The following is an 18,670-nucleotide window of genomic DNA, read 5'->3' on the forward strand; positions in this document are numbered from 1 at the left end:
TATTTCCCTTTCATTACTTGTCTAATATACATTTTTACAGTAGGTAAATGGGAAAATATTTTGTTGATTTTAGTCCTTTTTTATGTGAGTGGAAATGCTATTTTCCCTTTTATCACTCCCTGTTGGCTCTATACCACTTCTGTGTGAGATTCTGGCTCCTTGCAAATGCTGGTCATGAGCTTGCCGCAGCTTCCTGGCCCTTGTTCTTGAAGCTGGTGGTGTGTTTTTCCTTTAGCGCAGCATCCACAGTCTAGCAGCTCATAGAGGACGGCCAGAGCAGTCAGCGACAGGACGGTAAGGATGAAAAGTAGAAGGATGATGAAACAGGCAATGTTCCAGCCATCATGGAATGGGTAGACTTCTTGGACCTGAAAGGAGACGCGGGATAGAGGGACTGCCTCAGGGAGACTACTTTGGTGAATTGTGGTGGTGATGTTGGCCATGTTTTCTGGTTAGAGACAAAAGCATCACAGAGAGACACTGTTGAGAAATTCAGGGCGTCTTTTTTTAGTTTTTAAAAAATTTTTTAAAGAAAGCATTTTGGTGATAAACAATATTGTAATATAAGGTCTAAATGATTTTACTTTTCTGTAAAGGAAAGGAAAAATGCACTCCTTAAAGGTATGAAACACTTTTTTGTCATTTAAAAATGATTTGTTAATAAGCTCATGACTATGATGGAGCAAGAGATCATATAAACCAAACATATTTTCTACAACATGGCAGAGCAAGAATTTAAGCTGATAACAGGAAGGTAAAGATGTTCTTAGCTAATGTCAGGAAACGGAAATCTTATGCCAGAGGCCAGAATCTTTTTTGTCTGCGAGTGGGTCTAGCCTCCATCAATGCCCAAGGCCCTAGAACTGGCGGGCCAATCACAACGCAGAGATGTGTTTTGAATGTCTGGATGCAAAGTAGGCGGGGTTTTGAGGGCAGGACGACTAAGCTGCGTGACGCTCGAGAAGCACAACAAGGAAGATGGCAACAACTATTGAACAGTTCTCGTTTGACTCAGCTTTGGAATCAGTTTTTGGAAGGATTAGACTTGGGGTTTTGGTTGAAACGTGAGCAGGGTGAGGTTCTAGGCTCATTCATTTTTAAGAAGGACGTATTCGCTGTTTTACCGACAAGCTGTTCCTTTACACTCCCCCACCAGCTTTCTGTTGCGCTTACTACGTCACAGTCGGTTGCGCTCATTGGTCAGAGCGTTGGCCAATACGCACAGACATGGTTTGAAAGACAACGGTTGTTCTCATCAACAATCTTCCGATGTCTCATTCATCTGGGTCAGACTAAATTAGACATTTTTGATTTCACATTTAGTCAGGTTTATCAGGCTACACTAGGGTTGTATTAGAGGATTATGTAATGTTGATAAATACCAGTAAACATTACAATGATGAAATTGTGATCTATGCCTGTTTTTTTTTCTTGTGTGATTTTTGTGTCTAGAATTTTAAACTTTTATTTATTTGAGTCTTTATTTTTAATCTATACAATGATGGGTTGCTTTTCTTTAAGCAGAGTTTGCATTTAAGGAACTCTGAGATGTATTTGTTTAATATCTTGTTATATAGCCACGTGGTCAGACAGTCTGTCTCTCCTCAGTTGTTCTTTCTGCCAACCCCTACCACTCTAAATCCACACTGACCAGTGCATGCATACATGAGTGTGCATACTCCTGCTACTGCCACACACACAGCAGCAGAGAGAAAGAGGTGGCTGACCCAGTTTACTTAGAAATGGGGAAAACCTGCATTGAGGAGCTGAAGTGCTTCCTTTTTTACCAGTTTTCTTGCATTTAGAATTACTGTCCATTTCTTTTTAGAGCTTACAACTATAACTGAAGTTTCACCTAAAATTCTTGTTTTAATGTTGAAAAAGCATCCTAACCTAGCTTAGGAACAAATCTTGTAGCCTCTTGTTACGTCAAACTCTCACTACCGTTCTCTTGAGGCTTTGCATTTTTGATTTGATAGCCGTGTTCAATAATTTAAACTCTACCACTTACTTACACCTCTCAGAATTATGTGGGCAGTTTGAAGTCTTGCCAACACCAAATTTTGGAGCTGCATTTTTATGGATTTTACAATGACAATTAGGGCTGGGTACTTTTTGCCAAAGTCCTGAATCGATTCGATTTTGATTAATTCTGTTCTAAATCGATTAATTTCGATTCGATCAGTTTTTACAATAATGAAAGTGGTTCAACTGTGTTTCAAAATACTCATGTATTTTATCTTTTCCTGTTACATTAAACGCAAAGTGCAAACTTGTTTGTGAAGAGTGAAAAAGCCTCACATGAGCAAGCAGATATGACACAGCAGGGACACAGCAGACATGCATGAGCTGCATCATCTCCTCTGCACAAACCATATTTGCAGTGTTGTCTTTAAACAACTACAGGGTGTTTGCTGGTCAGCACCCATTTGTTAATGACTTCAGTCAACCTATTGGCTATATTTGCAGCTGTCTAGCATCCTGAGCGCATCTTCCTGCTCATTTGAATGTGAACGTCACCGCGTCACTATAAAACTAATCGATCTCATTCCCTAGACATCAATTTTGAAAAATTTAAAGGAATCGATTTTTTATTTTTATTTTTTATCCAGCCCTAATGACAATATTACTTGTGATAAACAAATATATAAAAAGTGTTATGCCTTTCTGCTTTAGTTTTGTAGTAAGCATAGGCCTCATATAGTAACATCCGTCCGTCCAATCAGCTATTTAACTTTGCTGGGTAGCTGGGCCCATGAATCTACAGCTCCCACTGGGCTTTAGAAGGGCTACACCATGGACAGGTTGTTGGTCAATCAGAACACAGAGAGACAGACAATACAACCAACCACCCAAACACTATCATACCTAAGAACAATTTTAGAGTAACAGATTAATCTGATGGTCAAAAAACTGGGTCTTGCTTAAAACCTCCCACTAGCCACCTGCTTTTAAAACACTCAAACTATCAGTAGTTATTTGACTCTACAAGCTTTGCAAAACGCATTCATGAAAATATGCTATAGGCATAGAGAACCTGATTGGAAGGTTGTTAAATTATTTTCTAACATTTTTTTGCAATCCAGGCAGTTCTTTGGGAAATGCAAATAACTTTAAGTGACACATTGTCACACTAAGTTTGCAAGATACTTTGAAGCCCTGCTAATTTTGTCTAATTTATTTTTGAAGAACTGCATACAATGAGCAGTATTTGTGTTTGGTAGCAGTGACACAAGCACACATACATTTTCTGGAAAAAGATAGGTTAAATAACTTTTTTGTGTCATTTTAGTTGTTATAGTAGTGTATTCCACAAAGTATGTTGTTGAAATGCTTAAATTTATTGCCCATAATCAATATAATACATAATTAAAGCCTTTATTTTGAGATGTTTTCTGTGATGACAGCAGGAGGTCCCAATTTAGTTCATGCAGTTAGTTTATAATCCGTGTTTACCATAAACTTATTAGACAAAATCAATTACCCTCCCTTATTTTATTGCCATGGCAACAACCTCACTGACTCATAATTGCTGCCTGACCTCCTCCAACCCCCATGTTTCCTGCTTGATATTTTCTGCGTTTCCCGTTTGCGTTAAGGGACAGTTTGCTCCCTGTAGCATCTGTTCCCCACCCCCTTTACAAGAGCCCCACCCAGCCGTGCTTCTTGGACCAAGAAATGCTCTTAAAAAATTGTCCGCCACGCAGAACGAACGCACAATCCTGATAGTGCTTCCCTGGCTCTCGATTCGCATATTTTAACCGCTGTGTGGTTTGCCGCGTTTTGCACTGAGATGTGCATTCTGACAGACGCAGACATGATGCCCATGAACGCCTGCGCAGACACAAATACTCAGAGGCTTGTTATTCAACCAGAGAAGAGTGCAGACAGATTGGTCCATGTTTATTTAATCATGCGTGTTTTTGTGTCCAAGTAGGTTTAGCTTTGCTTTTGCATCAAACAGCTAAGGGTTTTATAACGGATGCTTAGTTTTATTTAAGGATGTTTTGGCTTTGATTGATGTCAAGCAAAAGAAATGAAGTTGCAAATATTATTTTGCTGATTTCAGTGTTTATGATTCAGCAGCAAAATGCAGTAAAACAGCTAGCATTATTCCTGAAATGAAACCAACAGCAGTTTGTATTTTTAAATCAAACTGGGCTTGAGATGGATTTATATCGTACACATTCTTACGATCCAGACTCTATCTGTAAAAACTCACCTGTGCGTCTGGCTCAGCTTCTCAAAGATGCTGGATAAGAGATGTGCTCTCCTGCTTTCAGTTTCTCCCCCTGTCTCCTGTTTTTTTGTTTTTTCTTCCTCCAATTCACTCATCCACCTGCTCTCCTCAGCACACTCATGCACATTCAGCCGTGGCTCGTGCACCCGCTCTTCTCCTCCGCCACTCCTTGCAGCTCTTCATGCATCTCCTAAACAGATCAGGCTTGTCCCACGTCATTGGCTCGTTCCTCCCACCCCTGCCCCAATGCCATTGGTTTGCCAAACTGTCAAAAAAACGTCCTGCCCACTATTCAGCTATCAACCACACAGGCTGCTGCCCACACTATGAATCATTAATGAATCGGTGTCTGTTGTCATCTGTGATTGGTGAGCAGTCTGTTCAGACCAATTGGGTGGGGGTGGATGGCATGACTGCACTAAAGGAGAGAATAGACTTGAGTTTATAGGATTCCCATTAGATTTTCCTTACTTCGTTGTATTTTGTTAAATATAGGGCTTATCCTGCCAAAAGTTGCATTCCTTACATCCTTTATTTTTTGTACTAATATTATAAATATATGTGCAGGTTTTTGTAGTTTGGATAGTGAGTTATTTAAAGACAATGTATGTACATCATCCTTTAAATTGTACCCAAAAAATAATAAATCCAGGCATTTTTAGCAGAAAGATCTTTCCGTGCATCAGTTTTTCAGTCCGTTGCTTTTATTAAGTTTGCTCTGTTAAAGAAAAAAGATCTTGATCACAATTAATTTTTCTTAATATTTAATCAGTATTTATCACGATTAATTAGGTCTGAATGCACTTATTTTATGTGATTTTTTTTCATTTTTTTCTGGTTGGATAATTTTCTGAATTGGGTGATTTAACAATGGTTTCCGTCCACTTTACAAATTGTTTTGTATTTCAAAATAAAAATCTAAATTCTTACTTGTTGGAACAGAGGGTTACAGAAATCTGCTAGGATGTTCAAACAAGGCTTCATTTAAGCGTAGCTTCATTACTTGTATCAGAATATTGATTCAATACCAATTTCTCTAAATTTTGGCTAAAACATTGCATCGCTTTAATTTTTACACATTTTTTGTTGTTTTTTACCATCTTGCTGTTCGTACATCTTCCTGCTGCCCAAATACTATATTATTGATTTCAACTATTTTTCTCTTCCTCAGAATCTGCAAATGGAAACATCAACATCAAGGCAAGCTCTGGGTACAAGTTCGGCTGCCTGGCCAAGATTGTCAACTACATGAAGGTGACCATATGGAGATTTGAATATTTTTGTATTTAAAAACTGCTTTCCTGTAATCCCATATCTACATAATCTACCCTTACCACTATTATTTTTTACAGCCTATGGTCATCTCCTACACAGCTTCTTAAAAAGCTGATTTTCTGTGTTATGGCATCAGCCAGATGAGTCAGACTTGCCCACTGTGTAACATTTGCTCTCTAGCTTCTTTGGGTACATAAACAGCTTGTTTATCAGGCTGCAGCCCTGCTGAAATATAGTGACCCTCTGTCAACAAGCTTTGTGACTCATCTTTTTTGCTGAACTCGCACATCGCCTGACAGATTTCTTCGTATGTTTCTACTTTTATCCCTTCTGTTGGAGGCTGTGAGTTTTAAATAGTGTAAAACGGCCTGACATTTAAAGTACTAACTTGTAGAAGATGTGGCTGAATCCCTGTCCATGGTTTGGTTAAATGATAAATAAATCAAAAATTTGTTCGCAGGTGTTAATCTTCTTAATTGTTAACTTTGTCTGATTTTGTCCCTTTCACAGACGAGGCATCAAAATGGTGACACACACTTTCTGACCCTCGACGAGATCCTGGATGAGACCAAACTTCTTGACATCAGTATGAAACAGAAACAATGGCTGATGACAGAGGTGTGCTCCTGTCATGATCAGGGTTGCTCTATTTTTATCACCTCAACAGGAAATAATTTCTATCCTTTCATCTTGAGGAGGGGTTATAAAAATCCTCAGGTTTACCCAATTTGTCATTCGAAACAGACTTGGGAGTAGATTGTTTAAATGCTTGTCATATGGGATGTACAGCTCAGAGTAAGTCAGTCTGGGACATTTTTTTTCTCTTTTTCTACTTCATGCATTTGCAATTTTGTTTTTATGAACTTTGTTTATAAGGTTTTCTTATAAGTAATCCTTATTAAAAGAAAACGAATAAGAGGAACATTTATTTCTGGGGAAAAAAATCTAGTCTACTGCAGATCTTAACAAAAATTGACTTTAAAAATGCAATAATCACAATATTTGGCCAATTTTGGGGTTTTGTTTAGCTTTAACCTGTAAGTGAAGGCCAATGACAAACTGGCCCCTAAGCACCAACCATGAGCTCTAACCCTCGAGTTGCTCGTTCCCGCGGAGGGTCTGCCACGTTAAGTGCCATCCCAAACCATGTAGTGGGTAGGATAAGTGGCCCATTCAGCCCTTAGATTGTGATTCAGCATCAGTTGCAGGCTTGCTGGGATTTGGCAGCAGGTAATAACGGCACCCTAATGTCGAAGGAAACACCTTCATCCAAATGCAATGTATATTGTCTTGCAAACCGAACAGACCTCGGCGGCACGCTATGATGTAATCTGCCTACAAATCTGGCCTTTGGAGGACGCAGTCCATGAATTTGAACTCTGTGTCTGTCCTCCTTGTGTCGGGTATTGCCCTGCCACTACACACCTGCCTTAGATAAAACAGTGATTAGCAGGGCTTTGCACCCTGTGGTGGTTGCTGAGGTGGTAATGCTATCATTTGATGCAGGTGTGCTGGACCAGAGACGCATCTAAAACATGCAGGACAGTGGACTCTGGGAACCGATTATGAAAACCACTGAAAAATAGGAAACTAATGAAAGAAACTTGGAGACATTTTTTGGCCACTTAAATACTCCAAAATGCTCAAATGCGACCTGTATCTGATCTTTTCATGGCAGTCTGAACAACACAGATCCATTTTTTTCCAATGCGACCCAGGCCACTTGGCTATGTGGTCCTGAATCAAATCTGATCTTTTCAAATGCGACCTTTTTCTTAACGGCCAGGTCACATTCACCCGACCTGAACGCCATTATTACCTGACAAAGGTCACTATTCTGGGTCTTGCTATGAAGAAATGCCAAGAAAAACAACAACCATGGCAGATGATGATGCAGAGAGCAGTATTTATGTTAAACCATCTTGAAAAGATTGTGTTATTATGGTTGGGAAAGATCGCTAGATGCGCTCCGGCACTACCATCCATGTTTACTTTCGTAAACACAGAGCAAGCTGGCCTGTGACGTCAGTGCGTCCTCTACAGCTCATGCGTGACACTTGCCTTGTATGACCACAGTTCACACAGGAGATCACATACAAGTCGCATAGATTTGGAAATGTGAACGGCAACGCAAAAAAAATGGATTTCACAAAAAAATCGGAATTGAGCATGAAGGCCTGCAGTGTGAACGTAGCCAATATTTCCCATCAGCCATTCACTGTTGAGGCCTAATGCAGCAGAAAATCTTCCAATTCCCATAATCAGGCAACTCCTTTTCACATGTTATAAAATAATTTATTTTCTGAAAACAATAGCCAGCTAAATTATAAATATTAGAACATAAAATCCTCAAACTGGGAAGTACAAAATAATAAGAAAATACTTATACTATCCATGTACATCAAGTTCCATCTTTCTTTTCCATTAGATTTGGGGGCTGCTATCGCTGTAAAAAGTTGGACTTGTTTTTATTAGTCTTCTACAAATAAAAGAAAAGTTCTGGCTAATTGGAAATAAAATGTATATAGTACTGTAAGCATCATCTCTGGTGGTGCAACAGAAAGAAGCCATTTAGAGGCATGGAGCAAAACATGTAAAAATCAAAATGTTTGTATGGGTATTTCCTTCATTTTTAAATAACATTCAAATACATGGTATCTCCAAACTACATTTATATTAAATGTAAGATTAAATTAATGTTTGCGCCACATTTTTACATTTAATCTGTTCTGTTTTTATCCCTAAAACCCAGGCCTTGGTAAGCAACCCAAAAATTGAGGTTCGTGATGGAACGTATGGTTTTAAGCCAAAATACAACCTGAAGGACAAGAAAGCCCTACTGAGGCTGCTGGACAAACATGACCAGCTGGGCCTGGGAGGAGTTCTGCTGGATGATGTAGAGGAGGGACTCCCTAATTCAGCCAAGGCTATCAAGGTGATTCGGAGAGGATTTCATTTACAGAACTGCAAGACTGTCTTCAAAAAATGTTTCTCATATTTTTTTATGTTTAATGTGAAAAACTTTCCTGTGATTTTTATATTTAAAACCAACATAAAAAGGGAATCGGAGGCAAAAAAAAATGCATGATTTTAAAATTCTCTTACAAATAAAAGTAGACCAAATGCTGTGGATTGGTTTTAATCTTCCTTACTCTGATACCCCTAAATAAAACTCGCTTCCTTATGAATTCATCTAAAAAATATAGAATATAATCCTAATGACCCAAGATGTTTCTTAAAAATGTGTCAATAAACCGCTAATATAATTATAAAGAAAGACGCCACATGACAAGAGTTTAATACTTTAGCAAGGCCCTATATGATGTTTTGCAAATTGAATGATAAAAAAACCACAGTTGAAGTTTTAAACGACCCTTTCTGTGTCGCCCACAGGCTTTGGGGGATCAGATCGTCTTCGTAACAAGACCAGACAAGAAAAAGATCCTGTTCTACAATGACAAGCATTGCCAGTTTGTGGTAGATGAAGGTAAAAAAAAAAAAACAATACATACCACCAGCATATATAGCAACGGGCTTGGTTTGGTGTGAAATTGTATTTGAATGAACACCTTTTCTTTCAGACAATCCAGTTTAAAACTACAAATGTGACACATGTAATCACTATGCATAATTGTTTATAATTTGGTACTTATCACTGAAAATGGGTATGAAAAAGGTGGAAACGTATTCAATCCTACTCCTTCACCTTAACATCAACAATCTTCCTGATTCCTGCTTTGTTATGAATCCATGCCAGAGTCCTGCACCAGATCACGTGTATAAAACGTACATCTACATGTAGGAAAAAAACCTGCATGTTATTTACAGAGTGCGGCCACAGGTATCATACAGAATTACAGCATTAATTTAACTTATATTTTCTTATTAATTCTACACTCTACAAATAAATTGATTAAAAAATATCCAGATTAGCTATATATATATATATATATATATATATATATATATATATATATATATATATATATAATTTTTTAAAGCAGCAAGGCAAACCTTATTAAGATCAATTTACAGATTTCAATTTCTGAGCATAGAACTCATGTTAGCATGAAGCAGTGTTCTTTTCTGCCTCTGTTATGAACGGCTATGTGTTCACTTTGTCATCACGGGTCCGGTCATACCTTATTTATGGTCTCTGACAGGTTTTAAATGGGGATAATTGCAGATAACGGGACTTGGTTCTGAACTTGAATGGATGCGTGTGGATTCAGTTTTGAAAAATCAGACCCGTGCAGGACTCTAATCCATGCTGCTCCAAAAATCTGTTTAGTAAGCAAATAAAAAAGTTTATGTCCATATGTACATTTCACCTTTTCTAACTTAAAACTAAACCCTTTAATGTGAACATTTTGAGGTATTTATTTATCCTGTTACAGGCTTTGACTTCATACATTTTAACCTTTGTTGTTCCTCTTGGAATTGTAGAATTTCAGAAGCTGTGGAGGAGCGTACCAGTGGACTCCATAGATGAAGAGAAAATTGAGGAATACTTGAAAAAACAGGGCATCTCTTCCATGCAAGAGACTGGACCAAAGAAAGTGGTCAGCTTCTTTTATTTTTTTTTTTATTCATTTACTTCAGGAGCTGTAAACAAAACCGTTTTTAGTTGATTGTAAAACTTAAATATTCCCACTTTTATTTCAGGATTTGTCAACTGAAACAACCGTCCTGTTTATTCTGTTCTATTCTGATTTTTGGGTTCCCTGCAGATGCCAGTTCAAAAGAGAAAGAAGCAAAGCGGGCAGAGGAAGAGGCAATTTAAAACCCATAACAACCATCTGCAAGGAGTTTTGGAGGACTACTCGGATGGTGTGCCTTCTAAGAAGTGAAACGGCTCGCTGTGGTCGGAGGTGGCTGGAGATTAAGTTGCTGGCTGTATGATACAGACTTATTATTGCGGTTCAGTAAAAAAAAAAAAATCCTGTGTTACTTTACTTTCATTCCCTCTAAGGATCAGTAATCATTCATTACATGGAGCCAGTAGCAGCAGTGTTATGGAATGCCTCTGATTCACTGGTTAATCAAACGGGACTCTGAAGAGTTTTGAGATATGTAAGCACACTGAAGACTAACCAGCAGTGGGCACATCATCCATACAGATGAAATGTATATTGGTCAAAGATGTATCAATATTACTTTGATTTTATTTAGAGCAAAGAAGTGTTTTGAAAGGTGCAATTTGAGTAAGAGACATTTTGATTTTCCAAACCAGATGGGTGGAGGACAACACCGTCTCCTTTAGCATAAAATCATCTTCTGTTCTTGTGGAATTTCAAATTTCAATGCTTTTACTCTGAAAAGCTGCGGTATACTGATGAAAGAATAAGACTTTTGAACATATTTTAATAAATTTCCATTGTTACACAAAAATGTTTCAAATCTATTGCAGTGTTAAATCAATACATAGAGTACATCATTCAAAGCTGGTGGGGGAGAAAAAATGTCAGAGAAAAAGCTCAAATCTAGCAAGTTTACAAGAAGAAACGTTTGAAATCGAAAATATCAAAGGATGCTAATCGTCAATGGGTTTAATAACTGTACATTTTATTTATCTTCCAACAAATTGATTTAAATTAGTGTACCGATATATTTAACTGGTAGTGTGGCTTGGTTTGATGGTTTTCTTCAAATGGTGGTAATTCGGCAAAATCTTCATCAGGAAGTCGAGCTGGAGGGTCTGGGGCTGCAATGACAGTGAAAGCTTTCAGTGAGGTGCAGAAACAAGGTCCAACTCAATACAGCCCTGCACCAAGTTAACCATCCCATGAGTTAAAGGGTTCAGTTCTCCAGAGATGGCAGAATGAAATTAAAAACATGCTAATTCATTTAAACGTGTTTTATTAGCACAATGTTGTGGCTTTTTGAGAGCTTCACTTGAATTAACTCTGAACTTAACTGGGAAAAGTGAGATATGCGGTGCATTTAGGCAAAATTCACACTGCAGGCCTCAACGCTCAATTCCGACTTTCTTTTGCGAAATCAGATTGTTTTGCATGGTCGTTCACATTTCGAATTACCTGCGACTTTTATGTGATCTCCTGTGTGAACTACATTATTGGGCTGAAACAATCAGATTAATTGATTATTGAAATAATCGTCCACTAATGTAGTAATCGAACAATCGTTAACCGGAGTACAGAGACTAAAACACACCTTTAGCTGAAAGAGCAAATCACTTAGAGCAAAAATTAAATCAAAATTGTAAAATACATGTAAAAATTTTGCATTTAAGAAAAAAAAAAATTGCTTGATCCAGAACTCCTCAAGTGGAATAGTTTTATTTTTACCTGGTTTAAAATTATAAATCGTGTAACATTTGGCTTTCTGATCATTTTTGGATTTAAAAAATTGACAGATGAGTCAATTGGAAAAATTATCTTTAGTCACAGCCCTACTGCATTCACACAACCTAAGTGTTCTGATGTGCAGTAGAGGACGCAGTCACATCACAAGCGAGTGTGTTCTGTCTTTACAGAAGTAAATATGGATGATGTTGCTGGAGCGCATCTAACGATCTTTCCCAACCTCAGGCAGTGTATTAACACAATCTTTTCAAGATAGTAAAAAATAAAGACTGCTCTCCGCATTATTGCCTGCCATGATTGTTTTTCTTCCTGCTTCTGCGTAGAAGGACGCAGAATAGTGACCTTTGTTGAGTATTAATGGCGTTCAGGGCGGATGAATGCGGTCGCACATAAAAACATTAGATACATATTGGATTCAGAACCACAAAGCCCAGTGGCCTGGGTCGTATTAGAAAAACTATGTGTTCAGACTGTCATAGGTTAGATACAGGTCACATACAGGTGCTGGTCATAAAATTAGAATATCATGAAAAAGTAGATTGATTTCAGTAATTCCATTTAAAAAGTGAAACTTGTATATTATATTCATACATTACATACAAACTCATTTCAGATGTTTATTTTGTTTAATTTTGATGATTACAAATGACAACAAATGAAAATCTCAAATTCATCATATCAGAAAATTAGAATATTACTGAAGACCAATAAAAACAAAGGATTTATAGAAATGTTGGCCAACTGAAAAGTATGAACATGAAAAGTATGAGCATGTACAGCACTCAGTATTTAGTTGGGCCTCCTTTGGCCTGTATTACTGCAGCAATGCGGCGTGGCATGGAGTCGATCAGTCTGTGGCACTGCTCAGGTGTTATGATAGCCCAGGTTGCTCTAATAGTGGCTTTTAGCTCTTCTGAATTGTTGGGTCTGGTGTATTGCATCTTCTTCTTCACAATACCCCATAGATTTTCTATGGGGTTAAGGTCAGGAGAGTTTGCTGGCCAATTAAGAACAGGGATACCATGGTCCTTCAACCAGGTACTGGTAGCTTTGGCACTGTGTGCAGGTGCCAAGTCCTGTTGGAAAATGAAATCTGCATCTCCAAAAAGTTGGTCAGCTGCAGGAAGCATGAAGTGCTCTAAAACTTCCTGGTATGTGGCTGCGTTGACCCTGGACCTCAGAAAACACAATGGACCAACACCAGCAGATGACATGGCACCCCAAACCATCACTGACTGTGGAAACTTTACACTGGACTTCAAGCAACGTGGATGAAGTGCCTCTCTTCGTTTCCTCCAGACTCTGGGACCTTGATTTCCAAAGGAAATGCAAAATTTACTTTCATCAGAGAACATGACTTTGGACCACTCACCAGCAGTCCAGTCCTGTTTCTCTTTAGCCCAGGCAAGACGCTTCTGACGCTGTCTGTGGTTCAAGAGTGGCTTGACACAAGGAATGCGACAGCAGAAACCCATGTCTTTCATACGTCTGTGTGTGGTGGTTCTTGAAGCACTCACTCCAGCTGCAGTCCACTCTTTGTGAATCTCCCCACATTTTTGAATGGGTTTTGTTTCACAATCCTCTCCAGGGTGCGGTTATCTCTCTTGCTTGTACACTTTTTTCGACCACATCTTTTCCTTCCCTTCGCCTCTCTATTAATGTGCTTGGACACTGAGCTCTGTGAACAGCCAGCCTCTTTAGCGATGACCTTTTGTGTCTTGCCCTCCTTGTGCAAGGTGTCGATGGTCGTCTTTTGGACAACTGTCAAGTCAGCAGTCTTCCCCATGATTGTGTAGCCTATAGAACTAGACTGAAAGACCATTTAAAGGCTTTTGCAGGTGGTTTGAGTTAATTAGCTGATTAGAGTGTGGCACCAGGGGCCATCAATTTTGAACCTTTTCACAATATTCTAATTTTCTGATATGATGAATTTGAGATTTTCATTTGTTGTCATTTGTAATCATCAAAATTAAACAAAATAAACATCTGAAATATATGAGTTTGTATGTAATGTATGAATATAATATACAAGTTTCACTTTTTAAATGGAATTACTGAAATCAATCTACTTTTTCATGATATTCTAATTTTATGACCAGCACCTGTATGTGCAAAGAAATCGGGTTTTGGTCACTTCAGTCTGCAGTGTGAACTTAGCCTTAGATGTAATCCTGGGTTTTATTGTGACCTCCTGAATGGGTTATCAAAGCACTCTTGGAAAATTGTTAGTATGTCCTCCATTCCTCAGAGGGTTTTCCCCCATTAGGACCATTTTCACTTTGGTTCCAAATGCTTTATTATGCTATCAGACTAATTCATCTTTAAAACCTTGTTTCATTGTGGTTCAATAGATCAGGATGTAATCAGACCTGGCTGAGGTTAATGAAAATGAAGCTAATTATGATTAAAAAAGGGAGGCCATTATACATCTCACATCGAAGCTAGCTTGGATTGACATCTTCTAATAGCGAGTATCATAGACATTATCTTTCATTTGAAAAAATGATCTCATCCTCACAAAAGAAGATAATGGCACTCCATGCATCCAGAGAAAACTCTCTGGCATCTCTTTTTAACACTGTAGTAATTGTTTTTGGAACTTTGATACACTTTCACACTGGTAACAAACCCAGCCCCAAGGCCATTTTTTAAAACCCTGATCACATGGCTCTGTAAAAAAAAAAAAAAAAGAAAATCAGTAATTATGGTGATTCATCTTTGCTTCTTTGGTTGTAAATCCCACTTACTGTTAAATTACAACCAGCATCCGATAATAGAAGAAAAATATAGTCTCATATTTTTCCCTCTACCTCTGAAAATTGAGGCCATTGTACATTTTGGTCTGGACTGTAGTTGAGTACACAAAATCCTTCAGCCAGGCAGGGATATTTAAGGGTAAGGATATTAAGTTATATATTTAGAATTGATTAATTAGCAGTCTACGAGCAGCGAGTTTTCACTGAGATTAATCGATTAATTTATCCTACTGCAATACCCCCTCCCAACAGAAGAATGATCATTCTCCATACTTTTATATTTTTTGGTATATTTCTCTATATCCCAGATGTGTTAAACCATGTTTATCTGTACCTGTGGTCTCTCAGTCTGAACCCTCCTCATACATCCGGAGCCAAAGATGACTGTGTTCTCAGGTATGACCTCACAGGTGTTGACCTGACAGAAGGCTCCAATGATACAGCCACTGGTGAGGATCACGTTCCTGCCAACGTCGGCTAGATAGCAGAGGAAAATAATGAATACTAACTTCATTAGACATTTGTCCAAATCTTGAATCTGTTAGAACCCACCTTTAGATTCGATTACATTGTTATCACCAATTTTTAAAGCTTGTGATACTGATTTTGATAAGTTAAGGATAATTAAGTTTTCAGCATGTTCATAAAACACTATCAAAAAATTGTTTTATACAGAACAGGCAGGTTGAAGAAGGATACCGCAGCCCACTTCAAACACATTGTTTGTACCAATGGTCATGGTCTTTGGCTCCACTTCAGAGTCTGGTGTGATGTTTTCTGGATAACTGAAATGGAAAGAAAACGTAGAGCTCTTTAGAAAAGCAACATCTGTTATGTCAAAATGGGGAAATTTGGGTGTGAAAGAGGCAAGAAAAAAGAAGAAACTAGAATAAAGTGCAATTATTAATAGAGAGGTTATATTCATAATGTACAAATGGTAGCATCTGAGAGATTAAATGATTATTTTGTCAGCACTTGTTTAGTTTATAGGAAGAAGCAGAGATCATAAAGTTCAACAGCAGCTGGGAGGGAGGATCTGTGGCAGCGTTCCTTAGAGCCGGCATCCTCAGTCCTCAAGGCCCGCTGTCCTGCAGGTTTTAGAGGTTTCCCTGCTTTAGCACTGCTGATTATAATGATTGCAGTAGACCAAAAGCCTGTTAATCAGCTTTCAATTAAAATCAGCTGTGCTGGAGCAAGGAAACCTCTAAAACCTGCAGGACAGAGGGCCTTGAGGACAGAGGTTGGGGATGCCTGCCTTAGAGCATCTAGGATGCAGCACTTTGTCAGTGAAAGAGCTCTCCTACAGCTTTGTCCAGGAGATCTAGAACAGTGCTGGCCCTCTTGACCAGCTCATCCTAATGCTTCCTCTCAGCTAGATATGAAACAGTCTTAACATGACAGAAAAAAGAAAAAAAAATTGAGACAAAGCTTCATCCATATTGAAATCTAACTAGTGAAATACCAGTAAACTGCATCAACTCCTCACCTGTTATGGATCAGAGCTTGTTCTTCGATCAGGTTGCCTTCTCCAATCACAATAGGCCCTGCCTCTGCAATAATCCGAGCTTTTGGGTGAACCACTGTTCTAGGGCCTCAAATAAGAAGAAAACATACAGTGAATACATGTTAAATATCATTCCGATTTCTTAGATGGTGTCTTTTCTGTACTGTGATCGATGCAGAACATCTTACCAATAGTAACATCTCCTCTGATCTCGCTTTCAACACAGACTACAGCCCCAGCAGCGATTTTGACACTGAGAACAGAGCAGTAGGAACCGATTAACAATGCTAGCTTAGGATGCTAACTAGATACTTCTGTTGACATGTTTTAAAGAAGGGATAAAACTACTTCCCCGTCACTGTTTCATAGCTATTTAAAAAAAAAAAAAAAGCAATTAACTTATTGGTTAAACCGACGTAAACATGTGTTTACATTACCTTTTCTGTGTGTTTAATTTCTCTGCCATGGCAGGAGCTATTCTAATGGGAGGTGGCGTTGAATCACTCTGCTATCGATTAGAAAGACTTTTTTTTTTTTTTTTTTTAACCCTCTGCGCATGCGTTCTCTTCTTCTTCTTGAAATTTTTATGGCAAAAATGTTAGGTGAGCATTACCGCCACCAATTGGTAATAGTCTTTTAGCAAATGAGAACATGTAAACACATTTCAGGAAAACAAACCAAGGCGTTTTTTTTTTCTCGGAGATACTTTTGTAAATCAGAATTATGTTTGAAATTAAATAGACTAATAAAAGTTACCTTTTCAACAATGTTAAACAGGTCTTTTCAGGGAAGAGGTCGATAATTTTTGAATGACCTATGTAGAGGAAAATCATTTCAAAAGATAGAAAATTCATTCGAAATTGAGTCAATGTCTTAAAGTTATTAATATACCATTTAAAGTTCAAAGTGTGTTTAAAAGTTCAATGGTATACATGAAGATTTAGATTAGGCAGTAGACTTTGGAAATATTTCTCAGTTTTGCCCTATTTATTATTACATTTATATTCTTATTAATCTCCAGTGTTCTCCAGGTCTTTATATTCTTGTTTTCATTTTCTTTTAGACATGTAGAACTAATTGGGGTTAGTCAAATTACTAGAATGTCAATGTCCCATTTTATACATTTGTTTTATCTAAAGTTCATGAGCTGCATAATTGACTTGGGATGGTGTTACCCAAGATGTGCAGCATATGCTATAATGTCTGAATGAACCGTTTCCTTAAAAATTATAAACTGCTCTGCCTCTTTTTTTGTAGATGACGTCATAATTGTGTCTCTAGTTGAATTTGTTGTACGGGTGAACCTCAAATTATATTAAACAATTTCCATAAAGCTATTTATTTTATATAAAATGTCATCTATATTTTACGGTTGTACTTGTTTCATTAAATAAAAATAAATAAAAAAAATCAGGCAGTTCAGATTGGTGGGAAATTGTTTTCCATATCTTAATTTTATTTAGAACAGAATTTTAAATCAGAGATGGTCCTTTGCACACCACAAAAAATGATTAGGACTACCGGTATTTACGTTCACATTTTGTGTTTTTACCCTATATCCTGTTTGTTTTTTTTGTTTTTTTAATGAATGTCTGTTTGTTTTCACTGTCTGTTGAATGGTTGCTTTAAAGTACAACTATGCATGCAGCGATATTTTTTTTTAACTGATATGGTGTCTTTAAATAGAAGTTTGCTTAAATGCATCCAGGTATTTCATGAAAGGTCTACTTGAAAGCACTGCCTTGAGGTGCATTGGCATTTGAATGCAATGTAAAAAAAAAAAATAAATCCAAGTTAATTTTTCCTAAAATAAGAGAATTTTTCCTGAATAAAGCTGGTAATTGAGACACTTTGCAATTGGAATAAGATAATTTACATTTAAATTAATTAAAAAAAAAAAAACTGCAGTGTCTTATTTCAAGTTCATAATATCTAATGATCTTATTTTAATGGTTAAAAAAAACAAAACTCATTCCATTGGCATCTTATTTAGCTACTCCAAATAGGGATAAAGGTAAAGTTTTATGAATTTTTAGATTGTTATTTCTAGTGTGGGGTCGCTCGAATGGATAGTAAAGTAGATATTTAAGCGCAAAACAACAGTTTAAAATTCTAATCATAAAAAGAAATTGACAAACCAATCTAAAATTGCATTTTCTGTATTTCCCTGAAAAATCACTCTCATGTCGTTAGTCTAATGTTCCAAATGTACAATAAGTATACACGTTTGTAATTAGAGGAGGTAGTGGTGATTGTTTGCCACTCCAAACATCCAATTAAAGTTCCAATTAAGCCACCACTAAGGCACTGGGGCCAAGTTTCTATATGCAGGAAAAAATAAGTTCCAATGTTCAGTCTTAATGATGGTTTTGGATGGTTTATTTTCTATTTTTGCCAACAATTAAAGAGGACAAACTTTTTATTTTGTCCTACCTCTCTTGCACTGGTAAAAACCATAAGCCCCCAAACCCCAAAATGCCTGCTGGTCCTTTCCCAGGCCCCTACACTTACAGAAAGTGGACTGATCCACATAACTTCCTGTCATACCTCAGAACAAAAAATAAATAAG

The 18,670-nt window shown here is 37.5% G+C and overlaps 3 protein-coding genes across 3 annotated transcripts in view; 1 reads left to right on the forward strand and 2 right to left on the reverse strand.

Moving 5' to 3' along the window:
• The window catches only part of gtf2e2 (general transcription factor IIE subunit 2), a 16,223-nt gene extending 5,322 nt beyond the window's left edge, over positions 1–10,901 (forward strand). The window contains exons 3-8 of the mRNA XM_015397632.1: positions 5,412–5,494; positions 6,026–6,133; positions 8,268–8,450; positions 8,909–9,002; positions 9,962–10,077; positions 10,246–10,901. Of these exons, the coding sequence (XP_015253118.1) occupies positions 5,412–5,494; positions 6,026–6,133; positions 8,268–8,450; positions 8,909–9,002; positions 9,962–10,077; positions 10,246–10,365 (704 nt within the window). The 3' untranslated portion in view covers positions 10,366–10,901. The remainder of the gene's footprint in view (positions 1–5,411; positions 5,495–6,025; positions 6,134–8,267; positions 8,451–8,908; positions 9,003–9,961; positions 10,078–10,245) is intronic.
• smim18 (small integral membrane protein 18) lies at positions 7–4,439 on the reverse strand. The gene is made up of 2 exons (XM_015397634.1): positions 4,223–4,439; positions 7–448 (listed from the first exon to the last, which is right to left on the reverse strand). The coding sequence occupies exon 2, from the start codon at positions 441–443 to the stop codon at positions 129–131; it is 315 nt and encodes a 104-aa protein (XP_015253120.1). The 5' UTR covers positions 444–448; positions 4,223–4,439; the 3' UTR covers positions 7–128.
• A 31-nt stretch (positions 10,902–10,932) lies between the features above and the next one.
• Positions 10,933–16,645, reverse strand: dctn6 (dynactin subunit 6). Its single transcript, XM_015397633.1, has 7 exons — positions 16,539–16,645; positions 16,290–16,354; positions 16,084–16,189; positions 15,297–15,382; positions 15,150–15,197; positions 14,932–15,074; positions 10,933–11,219 (listed from the first exon to the last, which is right to left on the reverse strand). The coding sequence occupies exons 1-7, from the start codon at positions 16,565–16,567 to the stop codon at positions 11,127–11,129; spliced, it is 570 nt and encodes a 189-aa protein (XP_015253119.1). The 5' UTR covers positions 16,568–16,645; the 3' UTR covers positions 10,933–11,126.
• Between the last annotated feature and the right edge of the window lie 2,025 nt (positions 16,646–18,670).

The sequence above is a fragment of the Cyprinodon variegatus genome, unplaced genomic scaffold (genome assembly GCF_000732505.1).
Source record: "Cyprinodon variegatus isolate N-32 unplaced genomic scaffold, C_variegatus-1.0 Scaffold876, whole genome shotgun sequence".
Taxonomy (NCBI): domain Eukaryota; kingdom Metazoa; phylum Chordata; class Actinopteri; order Cyprinodontiformes; family Cyprinodontidae; genus Cyprinodon; species Cyprinodon variegatus.